Source organism: Mus caroli, chromosome 5, assembly GCF_900094665.2.
Source record: "Mus caroli chromosome 5, CAROLI_EIJ_v1.1, whole genome shotgun sequence".
NCBI classification, from domain to species: domain Eukaryota; kingdom Metazoa; phylum Chordata; class Mammalia; order Rodentia; family Muridae; genus Mus; species Mus caroli.
In genome coordinates, this window is record NC_034574.1 from 27,062,044 (window position 1) to 27,073,145 (window position 11,102).

At 46.9% G+C, this 11,102-nt stretch overlaps 1 protein-coding gene across 4 annotated transcripts in view; it reads left to right on the top strand.

Annotated features, from left to right (window-relative positions):
* Plb1 (phospholipase B1) overlaps nt 1–11,102 on the top strand; it is a 138,999-nt gene that overhangs the window by 92,449 nt on the left and 35,448 nt on the right. For all 4 annotated transcript variants that reach the window (XR_002377944.1, XM_021162761.1, XM_021162762.1 and 1 more), the window contains 9 exons: nt 412–485; nt 4,541–4,584; nt 5,226–5,334; nt 7,120–7,171; nt 7,541–7,621; nt 8,157–8,222; nt 8,793–8,893; nt 9,511–9,592; nt 10,218–10,322. Coding sequence is in view for 3 of the 4 variants with exons in the window: in XM_021162761.1 (XP_021018420.1) it covers nt 412–485; nt 4,541–4,584; nt 5,226–5,334; nt 7,120–7,171; nt 7,541–7,621; nt 8,157–8,222; nt 8,793–8,893; nt 9,511–9,592; nt 10,218–10,322 (714 nt within the window). In the remaining variant the exon portion in view is untranslated. The remainder of the gene's footprint in view (nt 1–411; nt 486–4,540; nt 4,585–5,225; nt 5,335–7,119; nt 7,172–7,540; nt 7,622–8,156; nt 8,223–8,792; nt 8,894–9,510; nt 9,593–10,217; nt 10,323–11,102) is intronic.

Genomic DNA, 11,102 nt, shown 5'->3' on the forward strand with positions numbered 1-11,102 from the left:
GGGCTTTATACATGTCTTCCTGGAGGTTGGTTCTAAGGGGGAAAAAATATAAATGAGGGATTTTATAGGAATCTCTCCACCACAGTGGTTACAGCCCATGTACATAAAGACCTGTGTGGTATACACGTTGGCAATTCACTCGACTTTATAAAGCACTTGAGAGTCTTCCAGTCTTTACAACTGTGATCCCAGTTGGGTCCCAAGCCTCTCCTGTGGAAAGGCTTGCTTATCATCAGTTCTGTAACTGGGTAGCCATAGCAAGGCAAGGCAAAGCTGGGAAGTGGGGGTCACAGACTAAGCCCCTTGCTCCCAGTCTTAATGCCAGTCTTGCTGCCCTGAGTGCACTGGGGCCATAGCCCCCACTTTCTCTCTGACATGTTGGTTTTCCTATGGCATTTCGTGTTCTCAAAGGCTGGCAATGGAATCGGCTCCCAAGAGGGTAACCTCGCCGATGTCTCCACACAGTATCGAGGACTGTCCTTTAGGTAATGTTGACCTTTTACTTCCTCTTCCGAGGGCTTGTTTGGTTACCTTTTTGGTTTTGTGGATCTGTTTTGTTGCCAGGGTCTCGGGGAATCTGGGTTGACCTTGAACTCTATCTGTAAGGGAAGATGACTCTGAGTGTCGGACCTCCCAGCTGCTGGGTTGCTAGTATGCACTAGCTGGGTTTAACTCCTATAAATGTACAAATCCCAAAGAGCAAGGACCAGGTCTAGAAGAGGCTTTCAGAGGGACAACAGTATATTTCTGCAAACTGTGAACATTGACTGAATAGAGAAGATATTTTACTGTTAATAATCTTTTTATTTTTTTTTAAATTATGCAGAAAAAGTAAACCAAGGTTCTTACCAAACTCCTGGGTCAGAAAATCCAACATGAAATGTGCCTGAAAAGCACCAAGTCCTTGTGTCTCCACCTGTCCATTTGCATGTCTGTTTTCATATGTTGATGCTACTATGTTTGTCTGCATGTATGTATTCATGTCATTTCACAGTCACACCTCTGCCTGTATGTATATGTACACATCCTCACTTCCAGGAGAGATGCTGGAGGCAAGTTGCAATCCATGGGTGACTCCGAGCACCTCCTGTGTGCTAGCAGAGTTAGGGACTGAGTTGGGTGTCGGGGGAGGGGGAGTATGTTAGCTGAGCACTCACCTGGCTTCCTAAATGCCACAGGGGTGGGAGAAAAGAGAGGAACCAGCCCTAGTCAGCAAGGATGAAAAGCTTCCAGGAGAAAGCGATACCCCAGCAGGATGTCAAATAAGGGAAGGTGTGAGAAAGGGTACCCCAGAGAGGAGTTCAGGTGGCTTGAGGTGTCAGGTAAACAACTGGGTGTTAGTTGTGTTTCTTTCTTTCCTAATAAAGTTCCTGGTTTTGCATGCTTCAAAGTAATTAGCGAGTATTTAAGAATTTACCTGGGAAAGCTAGACTGAAGCCTGCCACAAGAGGGCAGAGCTTTAATGAGCAGTTGGTTGCACAGGGCAAGCACTTAACCACTTCCCTTTCCAGAGAACATTCACTTCAAGGATGCTCCCTAAGAAAGAGCCGGGGAACAAGGTGGGATGGTCAGAGCTAAGGAAAGCTCCAGACATGCCTGCCAAGATAATAGAGAGGCAGGGCCAGCATGGCTTGTAGCCACCACTGGGAAGTACCTCAGCGTGAGGGCCATCTCTCCTCCCAGAGAGAGGAAACGTTCTCAGCAGAGCCCCCCACATGTCCACATGTCTTAGCTGGGCCAGTGGTCTCCAGTGGGCCGCCTGGAACAGAACAGAACCTCATTTACTCAGCCCTCCCCCGAAAGTCACTGAAGCTATGAGGGACCTGAGGGGGGGGGGGTGTTGGGGGGAGGGGAGGAGCAGGACTTACTGTAATCCAGAAGAGGCCTGGGTTACAGCAGCTGCTCCACCTCAACTAAAGGAGGCGGTGACATCATCATGTGAGGGGAAACCACACACAAATGTCAGCTCCAGAGGAACACCCTTGGGGGCAAAAGTGACTGCTGCAGCCTCACAGGTAGCTGAGATAGTGGGGCTCCCAATCCAGATACAAAGTCAGCCTTCTGGTAGACTTCTTGGGCAGCCATGCAAATGTTCAGCTATTGTCTGATCTTTCCTAGGAACGAGATACCTGAACTTTCTAGTTATAAGCCCAATTACCCATGGCCAATGACTGTTGCCATTTCAAGTTAAAACCTGAACTTGTCTTAAATGTCCCAAACATCTTCCCCTAAGTGCACCTGTGTTGAAGACAGTGTTAAGTTAGAGTCTAAGTGACAGCAGTAGACAGGCACACAGGCAGGTGTTTCTCCGAGTTCTTCCATGGGATGTTAGCTGTCCAAGAGGGGATTTCCTTTGTATTTGAGGTAAAACACTACTTACTATTTCCTTCATGTGCAGGCCAGCATAGAAAGGGCTCTGATCTGTGTTTTATGTTTGATCTTCAGTTTCCCTTAATTCTAGAATTTTCTTTGTTTGAAGTATCTGTTGGGAAATGTCCATGACATAGACTGACCAGAGAAAAACGGTTTTCTAGAGCTCACTACACTGGAAATAGCAGGCAATTAAATGATTCCAGGAAAATTTACAAAGTACCCTGGGCCTTTTCCTTCAAGGAAACAATGGGGGGTGGGGGAAAATGGACCTCATATAGACAGGAGAGAAAGGGCCTGGGGGTTCTTGGGGTATGGGTGGTTGTAAACAGGACCTGTAGAGGTTTGGCTGGTTCCAAGGTCCCTTGGCCTAAGACCCTGTGCCTGTGAATCTCTTCATTGTCATCTAGCTTACCAGTGAGTCGGTCAGAGAGCTTTCTTGCAGTGGTTCTTAACCTTCCTAATGCTGCCACCCTTTAATACAGTCCTTCATGCTGTGCTGTCCCCCAACCATAAACTTATTTTCATGACCACTTCATAACTATAATTTTGCTACTCTTATGAATTATCTGCTTTCTGATGGCCTCAGGGCCACCCTTGTGGCCTCTAAGAGGGGTTATGGCTCACAGGTCGATAACCACTGCTTTGTATGGCTTTTTCTTTGGTAGAAATACATTGGTTTATTTGGGATTACTCCATGAACCAAATAAAAATGACTTACCCAAGACAAAATGCATCTCCTTGTTTTTGTTCTGACTCTTCCAACACGCATCACAAAACATCTATACCTTTCTGCACGCTGGGTGACAACAGATGAGGAGAGTCTAGCCCTGAGCTCATGTGTCACATATTACATTCGCTGAAGAGTCTAATGTAGACTAGATGTTTGACGTGACTGTTTCTTCTCATGTTTGTATAGTTCTGATCAAAACAGTGACATAATACTTTTGAAGCTCTCTGGGTTTATTTGTGTAGGTATCTTTTATCCTCTTGGACATACCATTCTAAAATGGCACTGGGAAGCCTGCTGGTCTTGTTCTGCCACCTTCCTTTTTTTTTTAAGTACCTTTAAGAAATGACAGTGGGGGGTACATAGTATGTATGCATTTTTGTGTGTTATCTTGTTCATTGAGAGAAACACACAGAAGGCAACAGATGGGACAGTACAAGGGTTTATCATTTCCTCCCACGTCTAAATGCTTCAATCTGCTGACTTCGCTTGGGAGAAGATAAGATTCTGAAGCAACACCTGCATGTAGAGCTAGAAAAGAATTGGTGACCATTGACAAGAAGCCAAGCCACTAGCCCAGGCCACACATCTGATAGGCCACAGGGTGGGGGCAGAATGGAGTAATACGGCAGGCAGAACTCCTCCAGCTCAAGTCCCTGACCACCCAGGTACAGGACAGTGGCCTTCATTCCAAGCGTTCTTTGACGGAAGAGCAGCTTTGATTTGTGGCATCTTTGAGAGGTCTCTTCCAGTGTGCTAGATGTTAAGTAAGGTTGTGTTCTCAAACTCCCTGGCCTGAAGTGAAGTGACTGGAACTGATCAAAGGGGCACAGAAGAAACCAAACAGTAAATACCAAATATTTGAGCATCTAGTTTTTTTTTTTTTTTTTTTTTTAAGATAGAAAGAAGTATCTCCTTTAAGTATGTGGAAGGAAATGACCTCCTCTTAGGCAGTATGGTCTGTGGCTAGGCCAGATAAAATGAGACCGGGCATTAGACGGCAGCAAGCTTCCTTCTGTCCCCTGAATCTTCCATTGGAATCTACCTGATGCTGGGCAGAAGAAAGTTATCTGTGTTCTCAAGGTTTCCAGCTCAAGCTAGGTTTAAATTACCCTTAGAAATGAACCCGGCACCTCAGCTTTCTACTCTGTCTCATGGAGATGTCCGCAGCTAACTCCTAAGCTTAGGACAGGAGAGAGAGCTAAGGCCTACATGCAGCCCATACTGAGCACTTAGGGTCCTCAACTAAGTACTCCCCTCCAGAGAGGGTGACAGAAAGTCCTTTAGCTTCAAATCCTAGACTAAGCAGGGAACAGTCTACTGGTGAATCTAGAATGTTCCCAGGATCCTGCAAATATAAGGACAGCAAGGATCCTTCTTCGGTAACGTTTATATACTGACTTGCTTTCTCTCCTTCCCTGCCTTGCTCTCTCCCTTCAGTGCTGGTGGGGACAAGTCCCTGGAGGACGTGACCACTTTGCCCAGTAAGTAGATACCAAGGGCTTGAATGGGGCTATTTTAGAAAAAATTAGTGCATTCCTGGGCACTAGCCCTGAAGTAGGAGACGAGGCCCCAGTTGTCAGTCTGAGGGCATGGACATCAGACATGGACCCTGCAGACCTAAGTTCAATCCCTGCTCTTTCTTGTGAGGTGACCTAGGGCAGCAGTTCTCAACCTATGGGTCAAGGCTCCTTTGAGGTTGAGTGACATTTTCATAGGGGTCACCTAAGACCATCCTGCATATCAGATAGTTCTATTACAATTCATAACAGTAGAAAATTACAGTTATAAAGTAGCAACAAAAATAATTTTATGGTTGGGGGGTCACCACAACATTAGGAACTGTATTAAAGGCTCACAGCTTTAAGAAGGTAGAGAACCATTGGCTTAGGACAAGCCACCAAATTCCTCAAGCCTTGAGTTTTTCCATTTGGCCCAAGAAATACTGGGGCAAATCTGATGGCAAGAGTGGGGGCTGGGGGTGGGGCTTCACTGCTCTGTAAGTTGGGCAGAGAGATGTGCTTCTGTAAGGGGGACTCTTCCAACCTTGTCTTGTCATCACGTCATTCCAACAGAGAAAGTTTCTGACAGACACATGTGCTAGAGTCTGCCTTTCTTCTTCCAGATATCCTACGGGAATTTAATGGAAATCTCAAGGGCTACTCAGTAGGAACCGGTGACTCCAGTTCTCCAAGCGCTTTCCTTAACCAGGCTGTCCCTGGGGCGAAGGCTGAGTATGACATTCAGGGGAGCTGTAGAAAGGGGGAGAGAGGCACATGGTCAGTCCCTCAGATACCCCATAGAGACCTACAAAGGGACTTCACCTTATCTGCAGCAGTGATTTTAAGGGTACTTTTTCCTGTCTGTCCATAACCAAAGCTATAGCATGGAGTTTAGTTTCCTTGGACATGGGAGGGGTTATGTCTCTACAGTTGTTACCTGACTCCTCAGTGATCAGCCTTTCACACACCATGTCATCTAAGAATTGAACTGACTAAGCATATTGGTAAATTTTGAAGCTCTGTCTGAAATAATGGTGCTAGAATCCCTCTTTCCCCAGAGCCTCACAGGTAGCGATTGCCCTATATGATCAGGAGAGACTTACTATATCAAAGTAAAGATCTCCAACCTGAGGGAGCCTCTGGGAAAATCTCATCTTCTCTCCAGCCCTGACATAGAGCTAACATAAAACAGACTGGAGATTTCCAGGTGGTGCTGAGGCAGAACTGTCTAGCCTCCTGAGATGGTCTCTCGAGGCAACACTAATTCTTCTCCTAGAGGTCCTGGAAGCCTGGGGTTGCTGCTCCTCAGTTCTTGCCCCTACACCTCTAGTTGGTGGACATGCCCCCAACACCTGTTTGCTGGGCTCTATAATGGCTTGTGATGCACTGTCCCACTAGCCTATCCAAGGAGACCACAATGCTATGGCTCCGTCACTCAGACTTGTGCTGAGAGCCATGAATTATAAACCCAGGCATGTGTGGGTCATGCGTTTACTCTCTACTTTTCTGAAAGTGGCTCACAGAACAAGTTACACATGTGACACATAATAGACATATATGTGTGCACATATGTGGGTACATGATACAGGCACATGTGAAGAATCACAGCCATTGTGACAAAGAAGGGATTGTGTCAATGGGAATGTTTCCATGGTTACTGTACCTGAGCATCAAACTGTCAGCTTCTAGGCAGCTAGGAAGCAAAGGAAACATTCTAAACCTTCATACATCCAATTACATGATCTTTCCCAGCTACTCAAGACAGACAAGTTTGCAAGCTGTAGTGGTGCCCACCTGTAATCCAAGCAGTGGAGAACTTGAGCCAGCCTAGGTTATATACTGAAAACCTGCTTAAGAATGGAATATCAGCTGGGCGGTGGTGGCGTACGCCTTTAATCCCAGCACTTGGGAGGCAGAGGCAGGCAGATTTCTGAGTTCGAGGCCAGCCTGGTCTACAAAATGAGTTCCAGGACAGCCAGGGCTATACAGAGAAACCCTGTCTCAAAACAAACAAACAAACAAACAAACAAGCAAACAAGCAAACAAGCAAAAAGAATGGAACATCAAAGGCAAGTGGATTCTCAGTGTGGGACCTTAAGAATATCATGAGCACAAAATGAGACCAGGAGTGGCTTTGATGACTTTAGGACAATCTCCCAGCTTGCTGTTCACAAAGCCATTTGCTGCAGTATTTCTAGATATGTATTAGAATGTATTGAGATGTATTTCATCCTTTCTATTCCTGACAATTCTCCTCCTCCTGACAAGGAGGCTGGTTCGGGGGTTCTGCCTCTTGCTTGCCATCATGGGTAGCCAAACATAACGAGCACTCTTCATTGACATTTTCAGTTTGGTCCATTCGGTCTCTCCAACAGGAGGCCCTGTGGCCTGTGAGCCTTGGGGGGGGGGGGTCTCTGCAGCTCATGTAGTGTCACGGGAGCCTGTAGTGTGTAGACCCTTGGGGTAAGATGTCAAATGTACACTCTGTCAATGGAAGCACTGACTTTCTCTTCTCAGGAACCTTGCAAGCCAAGTCCAGACTCTGGTTCAGAAGATGAAGAGTGATAGCGTGAGTCCATTTGATCACTACTGATAAACAGTAGTTGTCTAGCCCACTAAGGTTTTCCCAAATGCTGTGAAAATCAGCAAGCACCCCATAGTTAGAGGCATTCAAGCAGAGATAGGGAAGATCCTGACTGAGACCTTCTAGAGGATATTACATCAATGGGGAGAAAGTGAATGCCAGGCACAGTGACCTTAAAGGTCCCTCCTGTTGCTAAGATCCTGGTCTATAAATAAGTCTCTAGAATGTCATCAACTTTGAGGTTCTTGCTGTATTATTTCAAGTGGATGAGGAAGTCACATGGGGCTGACTGGATTTCCTAGAGCTGTGATAGTTTGTCAGAAACAATGAGCCTTTTCCTCCCTCCTCATGCAGAGAGTGAACTTCAGACAAGACTGGAAGGTCATCACGGTGATGATCGGCGCCAGTGACTTGTGTGACTTCTGCACAGATTCGGTAATGAGATAGGGTCTAGGGCTGACCCTGACTTTGATCCTTAGGCTTTGGAGATCTTCTCTAAGAAAGATCCTCACAACTCACTCAAGGGGGCATTCATAGCCAGCTACATTGTATACGGTACACATAACTCACGCACACATTCATGCATGCACACTCCATACTGTCGGCCTTGTGGTATCTGGCACCGCATGCATGTCCGTCCCAAGCATGCAGGACTAGGTAGACATATATGGTGCTGCTTCTCTTTCTTACAACGTATGAAAGAGAAGAAACTGTTGACCCCAAGCATTTTGAAGAATGTCTCCATCTTTCACTCTGGTTAATGGTTCCAGTCTTCTAGTTGGCCTGTCCCTGACAACAGTGAGTGGTCAGGCATTCAGCTTAGATTCTAGCATGCTGATAGACTCACAGATGATTGGGGCAGGGAAACAAGTCCTTGGAGCTGGACCCAGAAGGGAAGCCCACAAGTGCCTCTTCTGCCTTTTGCACTGGAACCAACAACCCCTTCCTCTCCTCCCATTTCTCTTCCCAGAATCATTACTCTGCAGCCAATTTTTATGACCATCTCCAGAATGCCTTGGACATTCTACATAAGGAGGTGGGTGAGGGCTTCTGTAACTTGGTTTCAGCTCCAGTATAATGAAGGTGCAGGTGGGAGGGGAGGGGAAGGGTGGAGCCAGCCAAGGGAAAGAGCTTCTATACCTAGCCTTATATCTTCTACCCCACTGCTACCTTGTGGCAACAACAAGCTGTCCCTGCCATGCCCTGGAAGTAGCATTCTGACCACCAGATGCTCTGCTGAGTATCTGAGTCCCCGTGTCTACTCAGAAGAAGTTGACCCGTGTCAAGCTGGCAAAAGTTGGTCAGGAGCCAATGACCTAGCAAATAAGTTGCCTATCACGTATTTTGGCTCACTAAATGGTGGCTGAACAGAGCTATGCACTTAGCATTTATTGTCATTCCAGAGGCACCATCTATACTGAAGCTGGGCAGGGCACTCCCCACCCATTTCTGTACTAGCATCATGCATGGGCTCACAACCCCATGAAGTAGTCCCATGTGGATGGACCTGTCTCTTGAACTTAAGGGATGAGCTGAGCTGGAAGTCTAAAGGGAGACTCTATCCAAACCCTGGGAGAGCTTGTCTCATCTGCAGCCTTCTCTTTAGGTACCCAGAGCCCTGGTCAACCTTGTGGACTTCATTAACCCCAGTATCATTCGGGAAGTGTTCCTGAAGAACCCAAACAAGTGCCCAATGAATCAGATCAGGTAGGCAGGCACCATTCCTCCTACCCAAGAGCTATCTATCCCAAGCTCCGGTCTGACCTTTGCATTTAGCAGTGCCTCTCTGGAGCCTCTGCCCATGGGAGGTTAAGACTCTGATCTGATCCCTTATCATATCCTAAATGCCAGGCAGGAATTTCTATGCTAGCAAGACCACCAGGGCTACTGTTGGAGAGACTGAGTAGCCCAAACTGAAAAGGGCAATGCAGAATAGTCTTTGTGTGTGGTTAAACTGCAACAGAGAACAAGAGACAGAACACCTGAGCCAGGCACTTTGTCAGGAAGAAGATGCATGGCTGTTTTGTTTTTTTAATTAAGCATCGTATTCTCATTGCCTGAATTCATTTACTCAACAGAATATGTGTCTGGCCTAGCCTCTGAAATCCAATTTTGGTACTTATTAAAGTGAGTTCACTCAAACTTCAGACTCCTCTCTCATCTCTTTCTCTAGTACTTAGGAAAAGTATCTCAAAACCTCCAGGCACTTGTGCTGCCAAATCAGGGCTTGAATGAACCCTGTTATCCCTCCCAGCTCTGGGTAGCCAGAAGCAGTCCCTGAATCATCAGCTATTGGATCTTCTTGCCTCCCTTTCTTTATACAGTGTCCTGTGCAACTGTGTTCTGACCCCGAGGAAGGATTCCCATGAGCTGGCAAAGTTGGAGGCCTTCATCAAATCCTACCAGGTAAGGAAGAGGGTAGTACCTTCCTATGCCCTCCTCCGCCTGTGTTCTTTATACTTTAGCCCAAAGCCCCTGCTACACAGGGGAGGCATGAAGGAAATCCTGGGCTCTCTTTGCTCCAATCTGACTGAGGGTCTCAGTTTCCCTGGTTGTAAATGCCCCAGTGGCATCCAAGATGGCAAAACTGGTGTGGCTCAGACACTGGTGTAGCAGGAGGGGGTGGCAGGACAGCTCTTATTGATAGCCAGTAGGTCTGGGAGGCCCTGTGAAATCACACTGGAAGCCAGCTTCTCCCCATATCTCTGGCTCCAACTCTCATACCAGTCCCCACAGATAGGCCACAAAAAAGAGATTACAGGCTAGGAGGCTGATGATCTCTGGAGTATCTTCTCTGTCTTTTTGTTCTTTGTGGGACTGTCTACCTAGCCTTAGAGATGGCAAGTTTAAAACAAAAACAAACAAACAAACAACCCATTTCCAAACTTTCTTGAATGGGATTTACTATCAAAAAACATTTACATCATATGAACGGCTAAGTCAGCTTCTCTGTCCAATAGGATGGGGACAGAGAGTCCATGTACCCTACCCTGTGTTAAAGGCTGCTGTTTGTATGTGTGTGTGTTCCCAGAGTAGCATGCTCCAACTGGTTGAGTCAGGCCGCTACGACACTCGAGAGGACTTCTCTGTGGTACTGCAGCCCTTTCTCCTCAACATCAAGCTCCCTGTCCTAGAGGTATACTCCCCCACCCCCAATCTTGAGCTCTGGAGGAAGAACTGCTATGGGCATCTTTGCAAGAGAACAACCAAGGCAGGAATGCATGTGCCTCCATGGCATGAGAAGAAGGCAGGAAGGCCACAGGGAGATCTGCAGATGCTATGCTAGCAGGCACATGCAACATCTGAGCCCAGACATTATGCTTCCCACAGATAAGATTGCCACGACTGTCTTTGGGGATACTGTAAGCCTCACAGAACAAAAGTGCAGAGATGTGACATATCCTTCCTAAAGTCAGATAGAACATAGAAGACAGGGAGAACTCCCAAGTATCTAACTCTACATCAGTGACTTCAGACCACACATGGTCTCTCTCTCACATGGCTCTGTGGTTAGAAAGGAGAGTTCCCGTGCTGTGTTCCCACCTACTGGCCATGCTCCTTGGCACTTTCTCTCAGTGCAGAAGAGCTCTGTGGGCAGAGCAGGTAATGCCTCTTGCCCAAGGCCTTATTCAGCTTCAGGGAAACTGGATAGAGAGCTGTGTTCAGCTGCAGAGAAGAGCTGGAGTATGGTGCCCAGCTATCCTGATGCCAGCTCTGGCCAGGCCTGCTTGGTGCCCACTTTAAACCTCTCTACCAAAGGAGGCTGAAAATGAGGAAGGAAACCCCACCCCCACCCTACCTCCCTTTGCTAGTTAGTATTCTCATGATAGTAACAAAATACCTGGCACAGCAATTTAGGAAGGAAGGAAGGAAGGAAGGAAGGAAGGAAGGAAGGAAGGAAGGAAGGAAGGAAGGA